The sequence below is a fragment of the Heloderma suspectum genome, chromosome 2, assembly GCF_057233095.1.
Source record: "Heloderma suspectum isolate Gila_16-S chromosome 2, 16-S_ref, whole genome shotgun sequence".
NCBI classification, from domain to species: domain Eukaryota; kingdom Metazoa; phylum Chordata; class Lepidosauria; order Squamata; family Helodermatidae; genus Heloderma; species Heloderma suspectum.
The window spans coordinates 316,752,894-316,776,436 of NC_139459.1; the positions used below are offsets into that span (position 1 = coordinate 316,752,894).

The 23,543-nt window shown below is 43.2% G+C and overlaps 1 protein-coding gene across 1 annotated transcript in view; it reads right to left on the minus strand.

Moving 5' to 3' along the window:
• CNTN4 (contactin 4) overlaps nucleotides 1-23,543 on the minus strand; it is an 886,373-nt gene that overhangs the window by 156,125 nt on the left and 706,705 nt on the right. The window contains exon 11 of the mRNA XM_084840334.1: nucleotides 22,281-22,410. Coding sequence (XP_084696460.1) covers nucleotides 22,281-22,410 — 130 coding nt within the window. The remainder of the gene's footprint in view (nucleotides 1-22,280; nucleotides 22,411-23,543) is intronic.

Here is a 23,543-nt window from a genome sequence, read left to right on the forward strand (position 1 = left end):
ACAGTCCTCTGTGCTCCTTCTCCCATATCCATCCTGTGGAACTCCACTCACCTTGATTCCTAGGTTGGCCTCAGAATGATGCAATCATACGTTGTGCCTACAGAAGCACCTTCTTGATAGTACTTTCGCTGTAGCAGCAAATGCCTTGGTTCCCACTTACTGGGGAGGGGAGGGGGGCTCGTTGTACTTGTTGCCTGAGAGGTGGTGATGGAGACATTATAATCCTCCTCTTCTGCACATGACCAGAAGCTTATTAATCCAGTTCACCGGCTGGCTGAGCAGTAGTTTAGGCATTACCCCAGAAGCCAATCAGCTGTGCTGGGCAACCTCTTGGGGCCATTGCTTTGGAACAGACCTGGGAAGAACATCATCCTTCTAATCTGCTCCTGGGGCAGAAATACAAGGCCTGGTCTGTGGCTCAGGACATTACAATTGCCACCTTCCCTGCCCACCTTCCCTATTTTAGTGATTGTTATCTTGCTATGGACAGAGTTTAGCCACCTGTTGGCCCGACAGGAATATTCTATATTTTTGTTCCAAAGGCTCACTGCAGACGCTGGATGCATTGGGTCAGATCCATGGCAGGGATAAGCAGTGGTTGGCCTCCCTTCTACCCCATATGGAATCTTGGGGTGTCACTGCAGGGGCCAGCCCAGTTCAGGGGCTGGTACATCTGCCACACACCCAGATTGCAGGATGGACCTACATTATTGGTTTGTGCCATGGTGGACTCTAGATGCCCATCAGTCTCCACCACCATCTCACCATGTGGGCTGGGATGGTGGTGGGCTATTGGCTCGTCGTCAAGCTGGCCGATGGCTGGATACTTGCCCTATGGCACCACAAACTCTGTAAGCTGTAAGCTCGTGGGCATTTGTAACCATTTCAGTCTGTGCAGTTATTGCTCCCATGAAGCACCTCGTAGACAGTATTTTTGCTGTAGCAGCAGATAGAAAGAACGTTCTATTTGTACTACCACCTTGCGATAGTATCTGCTGCTCTGCAATAGCCACTAAGGGAGCGGGGGAGGAAGGACTGTGAGTCTGAAAGTAGAGGAGGGAAAGCAAGGGACAGGCAACCATCAAAGAATTCAAACAACTGAATGGAAGTGGTGGGTGAGGAGTCCAGCTCCTATAGGTATAGGGTGGGGGAAGAAGAGACAGCATGGGAATTTGTCAAGATGTGGGAACTAGGGGTCACTGAGAGGAATGGTGGACAAGTGTAAAGGGCAAGTGTTCCCCAAACTAAGCAGCTGGCTGGAATGACTGTAGGAATGGTGTGTGTGTGTGTGTGTGTGTGTGTGTGAGAGAGAGAGAGAGAGAGAGAGAGAGAGGGTGGGGGTGGGGAATAGTGGCGAATGGAGGATTACCATAGCCAAGAGAGCTTCAGTTATTGGGCAGTATAGAAGAGAAAGAAATGAAGAAATATTTTTTTTAAAAGTATTTCAGGATATGGTGAGAGGGAAGTCATAATAAAATCAAACCCACTGGAATAAATACTAACAACAACATTTTTAAAAAAAAACTAACAAAAATCTCTTACAAAACGTGAGCTCAACTTTGTTTCTCTTCAGACTCACTTGCTCATATTGTATGTAACAATATTACATACAATATTATTGTATGTAATCTGTCTAACCATCACAGAATTTCTTGTTAGACTGGAAAATATATTGTGACTGATCATCAAATGGCAAACGTGGATTTTGTAAATAATGGGGCAGACGGACATTATATAGAGGAATGACAATTAAGCTTTTTTTCCTGCCTGCATTAAAAATTATCAGTAAAAGGCAGATGCCAGTATTACCATAGAGAATATAGCTGCTTAATGCAAAGTGGAGTATATTTTTGTACATGTGCTCTAATTAAAGCATGGTCTAATTAGAGAAGCCTTCTCCACAGTGTATTCATTGGACAGCAGTGCTTCAGTTCATGTTTAATTCCAATACATTTAGGACATCTATTCATTTCATGTTCAGTTTTAAGTATCTTAGCGTTGAAACAACTTTGCAGGAAGGAAACATACTGCTGGGGGTGTTCTTGTTGTGGATAGCTTCACTGAAGGCTTAAGACACAAGGTTTCAGGGTTTCCTCCCATGGAGAGGAGTACCCTTCAGCACCAATCATCTGGACCAAAAGAACTGGGCCTGTCTTCTGGATCAAGACCACCATTGCTACAGACACCTTAGAACAAGGGTGCAGAAGTTCAGGCCAGGCAGCCAAATCTGGCCCTCTTGGGTCCCAATCCAGCCCTCTGGGGTTCACCAGATAGCCTGGTCCCTTTCCTCCAACCACCAAACGTTTGTTGATGTCCCAGCTTTTGTGCAGTTTTTCCCCATTCTAAAAGACTGAAATGCCTCTCCTAAGGCTGAATTATAATCCAATTGATTTTTTTTTGGTATCCTGTCCCTTTTGCCTTCGGCCTGCCCACCACTGGAGTGTTGTCCCCCCACCCCCCGAGAGCTTCTCCAAAATGGAATTTGGCCTTCAGGCTGAAAGAGGTTCAACACCCCTGCCTTAGAACTATAGCGTGGGTCCAGAGTTGCCTTTCCATAAACAGAAGGGGTTCTTTGGTACGCAGACAGGCATTTGACTGGTGGAAGCTCCTGCAGACAGAAGAGGGGGAGCCGATTTCTCCCTTCCCCCATAACCCCTCAAGCCACTTCTCATGCCACTCCAGATGGTCACCCAATTCTCCAGATAAGATTTTCAAGCAGCACAAAGGGACTGCAAGAGGAAGGGGGAGCTGGCGAAAATGGCCTCTTCCACTCCCACCAGTGGGATTCTCCCACGAGTGGAGCTCCACTGACAAGGTTCTCTGGATCCAACCCAGTGTGTCCTTCAAATTAACTCAAATAAGATACAAATATATTTTATTGATCAGTCCACAAAACAATGGGCAAACACTGTATTTGAAATCATCAATCAATAGTGCTTCCCAGTCTTCCGCTTTCCCCCTTTAGCCACTAATCAGGGCTCAGGGATGGGATCCTGCTTTCTGGACAATGGTGAACCTTCTGGGATTCCACAACACCTATTAGTACTTAGTCCTGACTATGTTAGGGAATCCTGGAGCATCTGCACTCCTTCTTTTGATGTCCTGGTCATATCAACAGGATCAGGGGTGAGGGCAGAATAGATGCTGCATAGAGACTTTCTGGTTGGAGGGGAAGAAAGTGGTAGATGCATCTAACTTAGGGTGTGTGTGTGTCATGTTTTTGAGGCACATTTCAGCCTCAGCATACAGCTTGTGAAACACTGTCTTAGACCTTCTCTTGTTGTCTTGAGAATAGATTCCCTTATTATGGTGGCTAGAGAGGAAAAAGCCTTAATTTTAGTCACCAGTCTATCTTTGACAGATGCCTGCAAAGTATCTCCAGTGCTTAAAGTCCCTTTGGGAATTGTAAACCTGTGGAAATATAAACTCAACAGGATCTCATCCATACCTTGTCAGATATAGGAGCTGAGCAGAGACTGTTTAAAGAAAGCATAGGGTTCGGCATGCAACTTAGTCACTGCACTTTAAAAGAAACACTGTAAGATTTGGCAGATTTAAGTCTGTATGGCTAGATAGCATCACCGATGCAATGAATATGAACCTGAGCACACTCCGGGAGAGTGCGCAGGACAGGAAGGCCTGGCGTGCTATGGTCCATGGGGTCACGAAGAGTCGGACACGACTGAACAACAACAACAACAAAAGGTAGAGCAATCACATCCACTGTTAGGTGCAGTCTATCCTTAGCAGGCAGCTTCTGGCAGAACACTACATGATCCAGCCTCATGTTGATCCAATGAGCAAAGTTGAAACTTCCTTACACATTCAGTTTTGCTAACCATACTGTCTTGCCCAGAGGTGAGCTCTTGATTCTACTGAAGAACCTTACTGTTTCCTGCAGTCTCAGCTTCACCTGCTGATCAATATCAGAGCACACTTGGTGGCTCAAAGTTGTTGACATATTACTTTTCCATAGAGTGGAGAGAGATATGGAGATAGAGAGAGGAGAGGAATACTCCCTCTCCCTCCTCCTGCTTCTATCTTTCTTTCACTCACAGATACACATACATACACACACACACACACACACACACACTTGTGATGGATCTAGGGAAGGAAGGAAGCCATGTCATCACAAAACGCACTTCTCAAGCAGTTGACCAAGATACATTTCTACTGACAATTCTAATGCAATAGGAAACACGGATTCAGCATTGTTAGTCTTTCATTATGACAGTGCTAAAAGAAAAGCATCTCTGCTGCAAAGGTGAAAAAAGAACTGCCAATGAGACGGATTAGTGAGGAGCGCAAGAAAGATGTGTCTTTCTGAAATGGATGCAGGTTCAGGACAGGATTGAATATGCTTGTCTTTTTTTTTTCATACACTCTTTTAAATAGTAGTTCTGTGAAGACTGCAATCATTTGACCGGGACTGAATATAGATACAGGCTCAACAATCAAATAATGATGACAAGTATCTCTCAGCAAAATAATATATCTACTTCATTGCTCCTTTCCTTTGTTTTGCCCATGTAGATAAATTTGATATGAAAAACAATATATGCCTATGCTCTTCTTTATAGTAGGAGCCCAATAGATAGCACTTATCTAGTTCTAATTCTGTTGGGTTTGTTGTATGGAGTTTCAGTTTGATTTTTAAAAATTCTTTACTGAAGAAGTGTTTTCATTTGTCTGTATCCACCTCATATACAGACAAAATACATTTTCAGTATTTTTAACGATAGAATGACACTTCTCCCCGTATGTACAGAAACATGTTTAGACTATATAACTAAGAACTCCCTTTGTTGCTTTTTAAATGTTCTTCTTTCAATTTATATTTACACCTTATAGAAAATGCTCAATAAATATATAGTCATAAAAAGGATCATGGATTTTAATGGCTGCCTCACAATAGGAAATGAACAAAGCAACAGCTGCAGATATTGGCAGTGTTTCGAAAAAGTTTCTTTACCAGGGAAATGGGCTTGTCTACAAAAACAAAGCAACATAAATAAATGGGGGGGGGGAGCTGTTAATTTTTGTGTGTTTTTCTTTTCACAGTCAAACCTTTCCCTTGATAAAGAAAGGGTTTTCAAAATGCACCAACACTTCCAATCTGTGCAATCTTTTTGTTCCTTTGGTGTCTTTTTTTTTTTTTTAACAGATGATCTCTTGTTTCTGTATCTCTGCTGCACAATCTACATGAAGCTGGAAAAAAAGTGCTAGGACCATCACTCATGCTTTTCAAGATACCATATATCTGAAGGGCTTTGATCATGGCTAGACCTAGCTACCATGATGCTGTGGTTGCCCCTTGATTTGCTGTGGTCATACATGCTTCTCTCCACGCCCATAACCTCCTTCAAGACTCATCTCCTTAGTCCCAGCATCTGGACGAAATGTCATGTGTTCCATCTATTCAGTACATATACTTGTTTGATGGAACTGAAAACCAGTCCTTAGGTCACCCTTTCCTCGGATAGCATGTAAATGTGAGGATGTTCTCTGTATTCTCGTCCATACCTATTCAGAAACCCTCAAGTAGTTACGGTTAAGGTAACACTCTTGATGTGTTCTCTGGTCAATCAGATACAAGAGAAAATGGAGGACCTTGATTTTAAAGCATAATCTGCAATCACTGGGTTGGATCCAATGCTGCCCTTGTGCGGGTGGCCCAGGCATGGTGGTGGCAGTGCATGTGTGGCCAGCCTTGCCAGCGGTGGCACATGCATGGCCCCTACCACTGGCAGCCATGATGTAGTGCTTCCATGGAAAACCTAGGCCGCCTGTGCAAGGGCAGCATTGGATCCAACCCACTCTAAGAGAGACTTGAACAATAGCTGCTGAATAGAATCATAAAATCATAGAATCATAGAATAGTAGGGTTGGAAGGGGCCTCCAAGGCCATCGAGTCCAACCCCCTGCTCAATGCAGGAATCCAAGTCAGAGCATCCCTGACAAGTGGCTCTCCAGCCTCGTCTTGAATGCCTCCAGTGTGGGAGAGCCCACCACCTCCTAGGTCATTGGTTCCATTGTCGTATTGCTCTAACAGTCAGAACGTTTTTCCTGATGTTCAGCCGGAATCTGGCTTCCTGTAACTTGAGCCCATTATTCCGTGTCCTGCACTCTGGGATGATGGAGAAGAGATCCTGGCCTTCCTCTCTGGGACAACCTTTCAAGGACTTGAAGAGCGCTATCATATCTCCCCTCAGTCTTCTCTTCTCAAGGCTAAACATGCCCAGTTCTTTCAGTCTCGCTTCATAGGGCTTTGTTTCCAGTCCCCTGATCATCTTTGTTGCCCTCCTCTGGACCCTCTCCAGATTGTCTGCATCCTTCTTCAAGTGTGGTGCCCAAAACTGGACACAGTACTCCAGATGAGGCCTAACCAGTGCTGAGTACAGAGGAACTAGTACTTCCCGGGATTTGGAAGCTATGCTTCTATTAATGCAGCCCAAAACAGCATTGGCCTTTTTTGCAGCCACATCACATTGTTGGCTCATATTCAGCTTGTGATCGACAACAATATCAAGTTCCTTTTCGCTTGTAGTGTTGTTGAGCCACGTATCCTCCATCTTGTAACTGTGCCTTTGGTTTCTTTTTCCTAGGTGCAGAACTTGGCATTTATCCCTATTAAATGTCATTCTCTTGTTTTCTGCCCAGCGCTCCAGTCTATCCAGATCACTTTGAATTTTGTTTCTGTCTTCCAGGGTATTAGCTATCCTGCCCAATTTTGTGTCATCTACAAATCTGATCAGCATTCCCTGCACCTCCTCCTCCAAGTCATTCATAACAATGTGGAAGAGCACTAGGCCCAGGACTGAGCCCTGCGGTACCCCACTCGTTACCTCTCCCCAGTTTGAGAAGGTCCCATTGATAAGCACTCTTTGAGTCCGATTCTGTAGCCAACTGTGGATCCACCGGATCGTTGTTTCATCTAGCCCACTTTGAGCTAGTGTGCTCATCAGGAGATCATGGGGCACTTTGTCGAAAGCTTTGCTGAAGTCGAGGTATATGATGTCTACAGCATTCCCACGGTCTACAAGGGAGGTTACTTGATCAAAAAATGAGATCAGATTCATCTGGCAGGACTTGTTTTTGACAAATCCATGTGGGCTTCGAGTAATCACTGCATTGTTTTCAAGGTGCTTACAGATGGATTGCTTTATCATCTGCTCCAGAATTTCCCCAGGGATTGATGTCAGACTGACTGGTGTGTAGTTCCCAGGTTCCTCCTTTTTACTCTTTTTGAAGATAGGGACAACATTAGCCCTCCTCCAGTCATCTGGCACTTCCCCCGTCCTCCATGATTTCTCAAAGAGAATAGACAGCGGTTCTGAGAGTTCTTCTGCCAGTTCCTTTATTACTCTAGGATGCAGTTCATCTGGCCCTGGAGATTTGAACTCACTCAAAGTAATGAGGTGTTTCCTGACCATATGCCTATCAATCTCAAGCTGCAATCCTGTCCCTTCAGCCTGTACTTTGTCTTTCCCAGGGGGGTCATAGACCCTCTTTTGGGAGAAGACTGAGCCAAAGTAGGAATTGAGCACCTCTGCCTTTTCTTGGTCATCTGTTATCGTTTTGCCATCCTTATTTAATAGCTGAACAACCATTTCTTTCCTCTGTCTTTTACTATGCATGTAGCTGAAAAAAGCCTTTATGTTGTTTTTAGCATCCTTCACTAACCTCAGCTTCTCAGCTTTAGCCTTCCTGACGCCATCCCTGCAATTTTGTGCTACCTGCCTGTACTCTTCCTTTGTTACTTGGCCTTCTTTCCACTTCCTATATGTGTCTTTTTTTGTTTTCAGGTCATCCCTAAGCTTTTTGTGAAGCCACATTGGCTTCTTCTGTTATCTTCCACCTTTTCTTCTTGTTGGAATTGTTTGTAATTGTGCCTTGAGAATTTCCTTTTTTAAAAGCTCCCACCCATCTTGGACTCCTTTTCTCGTTAGTGTCGCTTGTCATGAGACCTTACTGATCATTGTCCTGAGTTTATTAAAATCAGCTTCCAGGGTACTCGTTTGACTACACTTGGCTTTTGCTTCCCTTAGAACCAAGAATTCAAGTACAACATGGTCGCTTTCCCCCAGAGTTCCTGTAACTGCTACTTTAATACACTGATGAAGAACCAGTGGCTTTCTTTGGAGGTCTCTTAAATGAGAGGTAACATGCATAATAAATCTTACCATTATGGATCATAACGTATTGAAATTTACTTTTCCTTCCTCCTGCATTAACAGTGCAAGGATGGGTGGGTTGTTTTTTTTCCTATGCCAGCATCTATCCTTATTGATCAAAAGTGACCAACAAAGAAAAATCTGATGCTCTGAAAACACCTTAAAACCTTCTTTTTCAGAACAGATGAAAATTATGCTACTGAACATTCTCTTTGAAACATTTCAAAAACAGTATTATCTAATCACAAATTGTATTCACTCTTTTGGAAAACAAAACAGAAACTTCTTTTCGATTCTCAGGTTCTTTTTTAAAAAAAGGTATCTTACAGCAGTACAAATGAGCAAAGCAGTATTTCACAAGCTTCTGGTTAAAACAAAAAAAGATGGTTCAGTAAGTAAGGCTGGTGATGGGGTCAATTTGACTTCTGCTCAATTTTGGAGGGTTTGTATCTGGATCCGAAGACATGATATTGGCAACAATTTGTGGACTGGTTCACAAGCAATCCCCTATGTTTAGGTTCTGTGTGTGGGAAAGTGCAAAAACAAGACTTGTGCTTGCACAATAGTCCATTTAGTACGAACTAAAGCCTATGCAATATGCATGTGTAAGTAGGCCCCACCCACATGTTTACATCCATTATTTTATTTCAATACTTGCATACAAATGGAGACCTGTAGGTGTCCATTTAGATTAACATTTCTAGGTAGTTGGAAATTGCAAGCCCAAGACTTGTTCTGTGCCCCATTCCTTATAAAACATGCATGGCAGGGCTGTGTGTAAAGCAGCCTTCACTTGACATCATGACCTACACTCATGTGAGCGTCTAGACTAATCCTATCCCACTTAAGTGGCCAAAAGAAAAGTAGTAATGTCAGAATCTGTTGGGTTTATATCCCAGTCTGCAGAATTATCATCAGGCTGTCAAGGTCCAGACAGAAGGTTGGATCAAGATTTACACTGGATCAACTAAGCTGGCAGAAATGGACTTCCTTGTCCCGTCCTTCCCACGGTCGCTCCTCCACCCTACTAAAAATGCTACACAGGGAGTCAGGTGACCTTGCTAAATGGGGCGTACTGAGGTGTGGGGGAATCCCCCTCAAATCAAGTAGAGGAACCTTATGTGAGCAGAGCCCTGCCTTCCATGGAAGATCCCTTCCTCTTATAGAAAGCAGATTCTGGATCCAACGCAAAAACTGTAGTTACACAGACACACACACACAACTCCAATCTCAGTAATTACATTAGCCTACAAGTCCCAGTATTATATTTTAAGGAAGCCTAGGTAGAGACCTCCTTACTAGAGCCATCAAATATGCTTGTCTGCTATTTCCAAACTTTTCATCTTGTCGCTACTATCTCATCTCTGTTGGTCCCTAATACAGTGGTTATCCTTCATCTTCTTCCCCAACTCCTCACCTAGCTGCCAAACAAACACCAACTGTAGGGAATTGATTTCTTCCACAAATGATTCCCTCTGTTGGTACGCTTTGGCCCATACCATTTCACAGATAAGAGTTCCTCCTGGTGTGTCTGAGCCTGCATGAACGTTGTGTTCCTGAGATGCAATCTCTGCAGATCTTGGCTCCTGTTCTGGCTGATACATCTTTAGCAATTGCCTAAGATGAACTTTTCATTCCTTGCCATGGGCATATGCATATTGTATAAAAGTTTCCATTATGGTTCACTGCATGGTCCCACCATGCATTATACACATGAAAGGGGCTCCACCCATGAATAACTTAAATTCCTGGGACTAACCATCTTGTAATGTTGGGATGAAAGTTCTCAGGAGAGAACTTTCAGCTTGAGATGGCGAAGGGAATGGGTTTTGCTTTCCTGAAATGGGGGAATGGAGGGCAACGAAAGGGAGACGGTCAGGACCTGGACCCCCTGAGCAACTCCTTAAGGATCTCTTGCCTTCTTAAGAGTCTCAGTTTCCTTCTTTTACCTTCCCCTTTCCAATAACATGGGGTTTAGACTGTAGGCATTGGGTGATTGACACTCTAGACACAGGGTTTAACCACAATAGTTTACTGGTAAACTAAAGCAAGCAAATTGCAACTAAAGGTGTACGCAATAGAGCTGAGTGATACAAAGGCATTAAGAGGAAATATAAGTTGCAAAATGCAAGTTCCTTTGCCCTAGCTACACTTAGACTTCGCCATGCTGCTTCTTTCTGCTCCCTGTTCAGGCTCTGCTCTTCCTGACTGCTTGTACTGCTCTGACCTTTCTGACTCTCTCTTTTTATACCCACCTCCCTCAAAACTGAAAGTACTGTTTCAAACCTTAAAAATGAAACTTAACTGGGTAAATGAAACTGAAACTTAACTGGGTAAATGAAACTACTCCTCCCAACAAAAAACTCCAGGTCTCTAGGCCTGACCTTTTTTCTTTTCCTTGCCTCTGTAGGCGTCAAACCTTCACAGAGTCGACTAAAGGTTCAGGGCTGGCTTACCATGGTACTGGGCAGCAGTGCTGGTCTCTTTTGTGCAGACACATTTTTCCCCAGAATGCCCTGGAAACAACACTGAATCCAGGACATTATGGGGGGAAGACAATGGAAGCTGCCAGCTGATGGCTGCTCAGAGAAGTTTCCACTGATGCCTGTGGCATAGAGCTTTAGAAACAGTTAAAGAAAGAAACAAAAATGAAGGAAAGCCACCGCCACAAACCTTTTAACAATATTCATCTCCCCCAACACATTTCTACCCTAAACCCCCAAAATTGCCTCCTAAGAATGGGGGGTTATTTTCATTCAATCTGCTTCCTCAAAATATGGGAGAATTCTATGGGCACTGATTTACTTCCTCTACACCACTGTGAGAGAGTGATTTGGCTATGCAGTTCTGATAGAGATCAAGCCTAGGAAAACCTGCATGAAGTATTATTCTAGTGAAGGGGTGGGCAACTTGTGGCCCCCCAGATGGTTTGGCTTACAAATCCCATATTCCCTTACCATTGGCTATGTTGGCTAGAACTGATGGAAGATGTAGGCCAAAACATTCACAGGGAGGGCCACAAGTTGCTCATCCCTGTTCTAGCAGATATATTCTGAATTTATCCCTTTTCTCTTTTCATTGAATCCTTTCTTACCAGCAGTACACAGCCCATTTGTACTTAGGCTCTTCATGCTGAGAATTTACTTCCAAGCAGTTAGAATCTTTGTGAACATTCTATGACATCACAAAAGCTTATGGTCAAATGACATATTATCATTGTGTATTTCTAGCCTTGAGGTCACTGTTACTGTTTTTAAAAATTGCCAGTGTCGGGGGCCAAAACCAGGAAAGGACCCTAGTGTGGGGGATAGTGGGGCTTTAACCTTCCCCCCTCCCCTTGTGGGCTCAGTCCTGATTGGGAACTCCATGTCTGCAATTTTCATTGCCAAAAAAGGTTCCAGTAGTTAGACAGCTCACATGGTTAAGTAACAGCCAGTCTGTGCTTTTCTTCACTTTTCTCAAGCTCCTGTGAGAATGGGGGGGGGGGTGCTAATTGGAAAGTCTGTTATTTTCTTTAGAAAAGGTATATATTCTGTGCTCTAATTTTGGGAGGCCATTTTTACATCTCTAGGACTATTGTAAAAGGACTTAAAATGGTGCCTTTACTCTCTGTGGTAGTGACAAGAACTGAAGGAAGCATACAGAGAATTCCAGACAACCAAAACCTTCTGTTTATTGCAGGTAATATTTGGAAGTAATCAACTAGAAAGTACAACAAAAAGATGATGGAAGATATCATCAATGGGGGGAAACAAATAGGTGACTAACATGAATTATACCCTGGTCCACTTTGTGCTTTTGTGCCGCCTCCTGAACAATGTTGTGAACTTCTGTCCATAGTTCTTCCAGGACCATATCTATTAAATCTAGTCCCTTAAATCTATTCTTCACCTCCACTGCATATTCATTAGGAATATTAGTGAGCTCATACCTAACTGATCTGTGGGTCTTCCCTACTCTGTTTAGTTTGATTCTAAATTGTGCAATAAGAAGTTCATGATCTGAACTACAGTCAGCTCCAGGTCTTGTTTTTACCAACTGCATAGATGTCCACCACCTTTGGCTACAAAGGATGTAGTCAATCTGATTTTGGTGTCAACCATCTGGTGAAGTCCATGTATAAAGTTGTCTTTTAGGTTGTTGGAAGAGAGTGTTTGTTATGCACAGTGAGTTGTCTTGGCAAAATTCTATCAGCCTATGTCCTTCATTTTGTTCTCCCAGACCATGCTTGCCTGTAATTCCAGGTATCATTTGACTACCCACCTTAACATTTCAGTCTCCTGTAATGAAAATAACATCTCTTTTTGGCGTATTATCCAGTAGGTGCTGCAGATCCTCATAGAACTGATCTCCTTCTTCAGCATCTGTGGTTGGGGTGTATATTTGGATCACTGTGATGTTAAATGGCTTACCCTGAATTCGAATTGAGATCATTCTATCATTTTTTGGATTGTATCCAAGCACTGCTTTAATAATGGTTATTAGTCACAATAATTAAATGGAATAGCCTTGATCAGAAGCAGAGTATCTCTGATTACCAGAGGCTGGGAACAAACAATTGGGTTGACAATCACAACTGCCCTCTGTTTCTGAACTTCCCAAAGGCCCTGTATGGCCACTGGTGGCAACTTAACTTTGGTTTAATCCAGGAAGGTTGCGTAGGCCACATTAATCCCGTCTATATTCTGAACCATCCTTAACTTTTATGAAGCTTGCCTGGGGCTCTTTTTAAAAAGCCATGGTATAAAAATGTAATAAATACATAAAAGGAAGAATAATAAATAATATTTATTTAATAAAAAAGGAAGGATAATAAATACATGTAGGAAGGATAATAATATTGGGGATAGATTTGGCGGTTGTGGTCAGTGAGTTAGAGCCAGACATCCTGAAGAGTGAGGTTGAATGGGCCTTAAGAAGCATTGCTAATAACAAGGCAGCAGGAGATGATGGTATCCCAGCTGAACTGTTTAAAATCTTGCAAGTTGATGCTGTCAAGGTGATGCATGCCATATGCCAGCAAATTTGGAAAGCACAAGAATGGCCAACAGATTGGAAAAAATTATATCCCCATACCCCAAAAGGGAAACACTAAAGAATGTTCAAACTATCGAACAGTGGCACTTATTTCACATGCCAGTAAGGTAATGCTCAAGATCTTGCAAGGTTGTTCAGTCATGTCTGACTCTTCGTGACCCTATGGACCATAGCACGCCAGGCCTTCCTGTCCTCTGCTCTCTCCTGGAGTGTGCTCAAGTCCGTATTAATTGCATCAGTGATGCTATCTAGCCATCTCATCCTCTGCTGTCTCCTTCTCCTTTTGCCTTCAGTCTTTCCTAGCATCAGGGTCTTTTCCAGGGAGTTTTCTCTTCGCAGTAGGTGGCCAAAATATTTCAGCTTCAGCTTCTGTCCTTCCAATGAGCACTCAGGGTTGATTTCCTTTAAAATGGACTGATTTGACCTCCTTGCAGTCCAGGGGACTCGTAAGAGTCTTCTCCAGCACCACAGTTCGAAAGCATCAATTCTTCGGCGCTCAGCCTTCCTTATAGTCCAGCTCTCACAGCCATATGTTACTACTAGGAAAACCACAGCTTTGATTAGATGGACCTTTGTCAGCAAGGTGATGTCTCTGCTTCTTACTATGCTGTCTAGGTTTGCCATAGCTTTCCTCCCAAGGAGCAAGCGTCTTTTAATTTCATGGCTACAGTCACCATCTGCGGTGATCTTGGAGCCCAAGAAAATAAAATCTGTCACTGCTTCCATTTCTTCCCCTTCCATATGCCAGGACGTGATGGGGCCAGATTCCATGATCTTAGTTTTTTTAATGTTGAATTTCAAACCAGCTTTTGCGCTCTCCTCTTTCACCCTCAACAAGAGGCTCTTTAGATCCTCTTCGCTTTCTGCCATTAGGGTGGTATTGTCTGCGTATTTGAGGTTGTTGATAATTCTCCCGGCAATCTTAATTCCGACCTGTGATTCATCCAACCCGGCGTTTCTCATGATGTATTCCGCATATAAGTTAAATAAGCAGGGCGACAATATGCAGCCTTGTCGTACTCCTTTCCCAATTTTGAACCAATCGGTTGTTCCATGTCTGGTTCTTACTGTTGCTTCTTGACCCTCGTACAGGTTTCTCAGGAGACAGGTAAGGTGGTCTGGTACTCCCATCTCTTGAAGAATTTGCCACAGTTTGTTGTGATCCACACAATCAAAGGCTTTAGCGTAGTCAATGAAGCAGAAATAGACATTCTTCTGGAATTCTCTTGCTTTCTCCATGATCCAGCGAAAGTTGGCGATTTGATCTCTAGTTCCTCTGCCTCTTCGAAACCCAGCTTGTACTTCCGATAGTTCTCGGTTCGCATACTGCTGAAGCCTAGCTTGTAGGATTTTGAGCATTACCTTGCTGGCATGTGAAATGAGCGCAATTGTACGGTAGTTTGAACACTCTTTGGCATTGCCCTTCTTTGGAATTGGAATGTAAACTGACCTTTTCCATTCTTGTGGCCACTGTTGAGTGTTCCAAATTTTCTTGCAAGGTAGACTCCAGCAATTCATGGAACAAGAATTGCCAGATGTACAAGCTGGGTTTTGAAAAGGCAGAGGAACTAGAGACCAAATTGCCAATATCCGCTGGATAATGGAGAAAGCCAGGGAGTTTCAGAAAAACATCTACTTCTGTTTTATTGACTATTCTAAAGCCTTTGACTGTGTGGATCATCACAACTTGTGGCAAGTTCTTGATGGTATGGGGATACCAAGTCATCTTGTCTGCCTCCTGAGGAATCTGTATAACGACCAAGTAGCAACGGTAAGAACAGACCACGGAACAACAGACTGGTTTAAGATTGGGAAAGGAGTACGGCAGGGTTGTATACTCTCACCCTACCTATTCAACCTGTATGCAGAACACATCATGCAACTTGCTGGGCTTGATGAAGCCAAGGCTGGAGTTAAAATTGCTGGAAGAAACATTAACAGTCTCAGATATGCAGATGATACCACTTTGATGGCTGAAAGCGAGCAGGAGCTGAGGAACCTTATGACGAAAGTGAAAGAAGGAAATGCAAAAGCTGGGTTGCAGTTAAACCTCAAAAAAACCAAGAGTATGGCAACCAGCTGGATTGATAACTGGCAAATAGAGGGAGAAAACGTGGAGGCAGTGACAGACTTTGTCTTTCTAGGCGCAAAGATTACTGCAGACGCTGACTGCAGCCAGGAAATCAGAAGATGTTTACTTCTTGGGAGGAGAGCAATGACAAGTCTTGATAAAATAGTGAAGAGCAGAGACATCACACTGACAACAAAGGTCTGCATAGTTAAAGCAATGGTATTCCCCGTAGTAACCTATGGCTGCGAGAGCTGGGCCATAAGGAAGGCTGAGCGAAGGAAGATAGATGCTTTTGAACTGTGGTGTTGGAGGAAAATTCTGAGAGCGCCTTGGACTGCAAGAAGATCAAACCAGTCCATATTCCAGGAAATAAAGCCAGACTACTCACTTGCGGGAATGATATTAAAGGCAAAACTGAAGTACTTTGGCCGCATCATGAGAAGACAGGATACCCTGGAGAAGATGCTGATGCTAGGAAAGTGGAAGGCAAAAGGAAGAGCGGCCGACCAAGGGCAAGGTGGATGGATGATATTCTGGAGGTGACGGACTCGACCTTGGGGGAGCTGAGGGTGGCGACGGCTGACAGGAAGCTCTGGCGTGGGCTGGTCCATGAAGTCACGAAGAAGCAACTGAATGAATAAACAACAACAATAAATACATATGGTTGGATCTAGAGGAGCTTCCTCTGATTGGAGGAAGGCTTTCTCCAATGGATCCTATCCAGAGTTCATCCATTTATATGTTCCATATACGGAAGCATGTAGCCAACACCACATCGTGTGGTGAATTTTGTAAACTGGATTATGACTCACAGCTAGAGGTTCAGCAAAAGCATGCCACAGACACATTTTTCAGAATGTTTCAGAAACCCCAATTCAAAGACATACTAATTGGTCAAGAGTTATGTCACGCTCCCTTCTTTTTCCATGCTTTCAAGGCAGATTTACAGGGTTAGTTTAGTTTGCTTGCGAGGAGGGACTGCTGGAGACTTTGGTTGTTTTATAGTATCTGTTTATTTACAAATATACAGATTGGCCAGGAGAGAAACATGTAGGTGCACAGGCAGATAGTGCTAGATCTAAAAGAGCATTGGTCCGCCAAAGCAACAGCAGCACTCTAGAAGAATTACAGGGGAACCTGCATGAAAGTGAGCAAAAGGCTGAAGGTCAGTCAAGCAGAAGCGATGAAACCGAGGCCTACAACAAGACGAAGAGTAGTAGTAGTGGGAGACTCCTTGCTGCATGGGATCGAAACCCAAGTATGTTGCGAAGACCCGGGGACTCACCAGGTATGTTGTCTCCCAGGAGGACGGATTAGAGATGTGACTGAAAGGTTGCCTGTACTCATAAAGCCCACTGACAGGTATCCCTTTCTTCTCATCCATGTGGGAACAAATGATACCGCCAAGTGGAACTATGAAGAAATCACGTCAGACTTTGAAGCTTTGGGAACAAAACTCAAGAACGTTGGGGCCCAGATAGTATTCTCATCCATCTTTCCAGTAGTTTGAAGAGGGATAGAAAGGGAATGAAAAATACTCCGTGTGAATGACTGGCTATGAAGGTGGTGCCGGCGCGAGAGATGTGGATTCTGGGACCACGGGCTATACTTCCTAGAAGATGGCAAGGGATGGGTTGTACCTCACAAAGTCTGGGAAGAATGTGTTTGGCCACAGCATGAAGAACTTCATCAGGAGGGCTTTAAACTGAATCCTACGGGGAAGGGAGATGTAATGTTGGGGGTAACAATGGATGAAGGCTCATGCACCACAACGGAGAGAACAGCTCTAATAACACCCAATTATAGTCTTCAGACACATGTAGGAAGAAAGCCAGACTATGAAGCACATCGTCTTCAATGTCTATATACTAATACTAAGAGTATAGGGTTGCACTATATTTGAAAAATACATATCTCTGCACAGAAATACAGGAGGATGAGCTTGGTAGCCCCATCGAGAGCATCTGGATGAAAATAAATGGAGCAAAGAATAAAAGGAACATGGTGGTCGGAGTCTACTACCGGCCACCCAATCAAGGAGAAGACAAGGATGAAACTTTTGAAAAGCAAATAGCCAATGTTTTAAGGAAGCATGATGTAGTAGTAATGGGGGACTTCAATTTCCCCGATATTTCTTGGGAGACATATTCTGCAAAACATGGAAATTTCCTCCAGGAAATTCCTGACTTGTGTGGCGGATAACTTCCTCCGACAGAAAGTAGAGGAAGGAACTGGAGGATCGGCTATCCTTGACTTGATCCTAACCAACGGAGATGACTTAGTGGATAAAGTAGCAGTTACAGGAACTCTAGGGGAAAGCAACCATGTTATACTTGAGTTCTTGGTTCTAAGGGAAGCAAAAGCCAAGTGTAGTCAAACGCATACCCTGGATTTTAGGAAAGCTGACTTTAATAAACTCAGAACAATGATAAGTAAGGTTCTATGGCAAGTGACCCTAACGGGAAAAGGAGTCCAAGATGGGTGGGAGCTTTTAACAATGGAAATTCTCAAGGCACAATTACAAACAGTTTCAACAAGAAGAAAAGGTGGAAGACAACAGAAGAAGCCAATGTGGCATCACATAAAGCTTAGAGATGACCTGAAAACAAAAAAGGATACATATAGGAAGTGGAAAGAAGGCCAAGCAACAAAGGAAGAGTACAGGCAGGTAGCACAGAATTGCAGGGATGGCGTCAGGTAGGCTAAAGCTGAGAACGAGCTGAGGTTAGTGAGGGATGCTAAAAGCAACAAAAAGGCTTTCTTCAGCTACGTGCATAGTAAAAGACAGAGGAAAGAAATGGTTGTTCAGCTATTAAATAAGGATGGCAAAACGATAACAGATGACCAAGAAAAGGCAGAGGTGCTCAATTCCTACTTTGGCTCAGTCTTCTCCCAAAAGAGGGTCTATGACCCCCCTGGGAAAGACAAAGTACAGGCTGCAGGGGCAGGATTGCAGCTTGAGAGCGATAGGCATATGGTCAGGAAACACCTCATTACTTCGAATGAGTTCAAATCTCCAGGGCCAGATGAACTGCATCCTAGATTAATAAAGGAACTGGCAGAAGAACTCTCAGAACCACTGTCTATTATCTTTGAGAAATCATGGAGGACAGGTGAAGTGCCAGATGACTGGAGGAGGGCTAATGTTGTTCCTATCTTCAAAAAGAGTAAAAAGGAAGAGCCTGGGAACTACAGAACAGTCAGTCTGACATCAATCCCTGGGAAAATTCTGGAGCAGATGATAAAGCAATCAGTCTGTAAGCACCTTGAAAACAACGCAGTGATTACTCGAAGCCAACATGGATTTGTCAAGAACAAATCCTGCCAGATGAATCTGATCTCATTTTTTGATCAAGTAACCTCCCTTGTGGACTGTGGAAATGCTGTAGACATCATATACCTCGACTTCAGCAAAGCTTTCGACAAAGTGCCCCATGATCTCCTGATGAGCAAACTAGCTCAAAGTGGGCTAGATGAAACAATGATCCGGTGGATCCACAGTTGGCTACAGAATCGGACTCAGAGAGTGCTTATCAATGGGATCTTCTCACACTGGGGAGAGGTAACGAGTGGGGGTACCGCAGGGCTCAGTCCTGGGCCCAGTGCTCTTCAACATTGTTATGAATGACTTGGAGGAGGAGGTGCAGGGAATGCTGATCAGATTTGTAGATGACATAAAATTGGGCAGGATAGCTAATACCCTGGAAGACAGAAACAAAATTCAAAGTGATCTGGATAGACTGGAGCGCTGGGCAGAAAACAAGAGAATGACATTTAATAGGGATAAATGCCAAGTTCTGCACCTAGGAAAAAGTAACCAAAGGCACAGTTACAAGATGGGGGATACTTGGCTCAACAACACTACAAGCGACAACTTGGAATTGTTGTCGATCACAAGCTGAATATGAGCCAACAATGTGATGTGGCTGCAAAAAAGGCCAATGCCCTTTTGGGCTGCATTCATAGAAGCATAGCTTCCAAATCCTGGGAAGTACTAGTTCCCCTCTACTCAGTACTGGTTAGGCCTCATCTGGAGTACTGTGTCCAGTTCTGGGCACCACACTTGAAGAAGGATGCAGACAAACTGGAGAGGGTTCAGAGGAGGGCAACAAAGATGATCAGGGGACTGGAAACAAAGCCCTATGAAGCGAGACTGAAAGAACTGGGCATGTTTAGCCTTGAGAAGAGAAGACTGAGGGGAGATATGACAGTGCTCTTCAAGTCCTTGAAAGGCTGTCACAGAGAGGAAGGCCAGGACCTCTTATCGATCATCCCAGAGTGCAGGACACAGAATAATGGGCTCAAGTTACAAGAAGCCAGATTCCAGCTGAACATCAGGAAAAACTTCCTGACTGTTAGAGCAATACGACAATGGAACCAATTACCTAGGGAGGTAGTGGGCTCTCCCACACTGGAGGCATTCAAGACAAGGCTGGACAGCTAGGTCCAGAAAATATAAAATGCTTTTTCACTCTCTACTCAAATTCAAACTGCAGTCTGCTTCTTTCAGCTCCCACTATGCAAGTAAATGTGGCTTAAGCACTTTCCACAGAGGGCCTACTAGATACAGGGGTTCTCCACATTAATGAAAAATCCCACTGCCTTACTGGAGCTTTCTGCTTCGGGATTCTTTGCAGGATTATGATTGGCTCCATTACACGGGCGGACACAGGCAACCACATGGTTTGAATTGAAACCTGTTTCTGCACTTTTGCCATGTTTTCCTTTAGATATGGCGCTATAGCGGCATTACACACTACCAATCCTGCGCATTCAAAAAAACAAACCTGATTTATTCCAGTGTTTTTTCTAGCGGGATAAACCAGAAAAAATGCGAGAAGGGCCCTGGATGTCGACGATGTCGTGTAATGGACCTGCAAACTTCTGTGAGTACCAATCATGAGCATGCAATAAATTGCTGGTGTAGAGAAGCTCAAAGACAAGTGCTAGGTTATTAAGGGCACCACCTGTTATTCACCATCTAGAAGGAGACATCCACCTCCTCGCTTGGCCCAAAAGAATAATAAGGCCCCGTAAAAGGCTATGAATAGCCTTGTGGTGGGACATATTACATTCTTCTTTTTTTTTCAAACTAAGCGCAAATAGTATTCTGATCTTGCTGGCGTTCATCACTTATTTTAAAAGAAATGTTCAATCAATGCTCCTGCATTGTAGTGCACAACTGAGAAGCACTCAGCCACCAAAGGCTGTCTTTCTCTTTCTGTAAATATGTCACAAATTGTTACAAAAAGGGGGTGGGGAGGAGAAGAGTTATGTCATTGACGCCCTGGCATTTGCACCAGTTACGCTTTTAATGCAACCATCTGTGGCACAAAATACTACACTTCAAGGAATTAAAAAATATGGTATCACCAGTAGAAGCACTACATTGAGGAGATACTGTGCAAGTCATGAGTGAGTGCAGATTTACTGCATGGAAAAATGGTCATATGGGAAGGTCCCAGCTATATCTAAAACTCCATTTGGACAAAAGAGGTTACATACACATGGATGCTTAGGAGACACCAAGGACCAGCTCTACAAAACCAAGAAATCTTGGTCACTTTAGGTAACACAAAATTCTCTATTTCTACCACACATTGCTATTGCCAAGTGCAGTGTATACCGGACAAAATTGGCAACCCTTTGCTCTAGATGGCAAGAACTAATTCTACTGTTTATCTTAGTGGTTTTCAAATTGTGTTCTAGGAACCCTGGGGTTTCTCAATAGGGTTGCTTGAGAATTTCAGTTGGTCGACATCTGGAAACAAACTGACCTGACTTGCACATCCCAAACTAATGTGTGGATTGGAATTTATTTATTTATTACATTTATATCCCGCCTTTTTTCCTCTTTCAGGAACCCACGGCAGCATCCATAATCCTTCCATTTTAGCCTCACAACAACAACCCTGTGAGGTAGGTTGGGCTGAGAGTCTGTGACTGGCCCAAAGTCACCCAGTGAGTTTCCATGGCTGAGTGGGGATTAGAACCCGGATCTCCCGGCTCCCAGTCCAACATAATGCAATTGTCCTTCTGATTCCACACTTTTCCGAATTTTGCAATGCAGCTTTTCGTTTAAGAACTGTAGCAAGATGCATATGAAATGTATATTTTACCCTAAAATGAGTATAAATGTATATTTTATGATAAAGTGGATATAAAATGTGTACACATATTCTTGCACTAAAAAAACAGATTAGTGAGGAAATGGGAACAGACTTATGAATATACACATGTGAAACTGACATGGACCAAAAATAGTCTGACCCGTCCATACCTATTCCTCAGTGAGAAGATCAGCAATGGCAGCCAAGCATGCTTGAAAGTCGAAAAATTCATGGATGAAAAGGCTGTCAATGGCTACTAGTTTTATGCTACCTCCAATATCAGAGGCAGTACGCTTTTGTACACCAGTTCCTGGGGAACATTAGCCGGAGGGTGCTGTTGCACTCATGTCCTACTTGTGGGTCTCCCACATGCAGCTGGTTGGCCACTGTGTGAACACAATGCTGGACTATATGGACCTTGATCTGATCCAGCACAGCTCTTCTTATGTTCTTATGTAGCCAACAACAAAAAGATTAAAAAGTAGGTCTTATGAGACTGACCTCTGCTCACACCTGTCCTAGAACATTTCCACAGAATCCTCTGCAATACACCCGAGTTCCCCGGAAGACAGGGAAATGCAGAAAGGGTTCCTGGAAGGTGGAAAGTATGAAACATTTGGCTCCTATCAGCCACTTCTTATAACAGACAATACATGTTTGCTCTAAAGCATCTGTCAAAAAACAAAACAAGTACATTCTTTGAAGAGCTACAGCCAAAAACTATATATAAATGAAAATACAATGACTGCTTTGAAAGGGCATTTTGCTAAGACAGACAGGACATACATTTTGATATAAATAAATACCAGTTCTTTGTGGACTTCATCAGAGACAGCTAAACAACTTAGGCAAATAGAGATTTTTCAGAAGTTAAAAGGAGCCCACCGATTACGCTCAGTTCTGCGCTGACATAGATGACCCCGTGCCTGTTTTCTGCCACGCACTGGTACATGCCGGTGTCTGACAGGTTCACACTGGTTATGGTGAGAGCTCCGTGTTCTATCTGAATTCTTTCCTGCAAAATGGCAAATGAATAATGCAAATAAATAAAAGAAGTTCAGAATTCATACAATGCTGGTCATATCATTTTAACATGGCAGGGAGGGATCAAAACTTAAGTTGAAAAAGCAAATTTATGAACAATTTACAGGATGCAATCTATTTGTCAACTAAATTTATATCACATTAAATGCTAAATGGAAAACCCAATATGAGCTCTCTTGCTTTCTCTTGAGTTCTCATTGATTGAACATCTGAACCATTTAGATTAATAACCCCTTCAAGTAGATAAACTTGAATCTAAAACTACTTATGCCCTGTAGTGCATTATGGCCTAACACAGCCAGGCAAGTTCTTCAGAACATTTGGAACAGCAGAACTATTAGCTTTCAGCTCCTTTGAAGGTTAATGGGGAAAGTAATCGCATTCAGTGGTGCAAAGCAACTGTATGCAGTTCACCCCACTAGAATAAAACACCCTAAAGATGTAAATGTTAATTACGTAATGATCCTGACTTTAGTCTAATGTGATTTAAGTTCAAGACCATCTGCTAGTGACCAGCATGAAGCAAGTGAAATTAGCATGTGGAACAAAAGACCCTACAATCATTTGTCAGCCTAAGGATATGGAACTCATGTTATCACCTCTAAAAGTACAGTGGTGTGATTCTCTACTCAACAGGAGTTTGGCTATATTTTAACAATGAAATATAAAACTAAGTTCATATTTTTAAAATGATTGGATTTCTCCTTGGCTGCAGGATTGCAATGTAATGTTTGTGCAATCCTTATTAGAGCTTGATCTAGTCTCAGCAACGATATTCTTAGAATCATAGAATAGTAGGGTTGGAAGAGGCCTATAAGGCCATCGAGTCCAAGCCCCTGCTCAATGCAGGAATCTTCCTCATCAAAATGTAGGTAAAAATGCTAGCTATCTGATAATGGAGAGTAGTTTGCTTAGTTTTTGTCTACATAATTGAGACAATCAGGCCCTGAAAGAATCCACTCTAGTGAGACATGGAATAGAAGGGGTGCTGATGAGATATTTCCTCCTTTTCCACAGATCGTTAATCTTTAGGCAGTTCATTCTGCCACAGCTAATGGTAGGTCAACTCTCTGGTTGTTGCTGCTAGCAGAGGTCTGAAGAAGC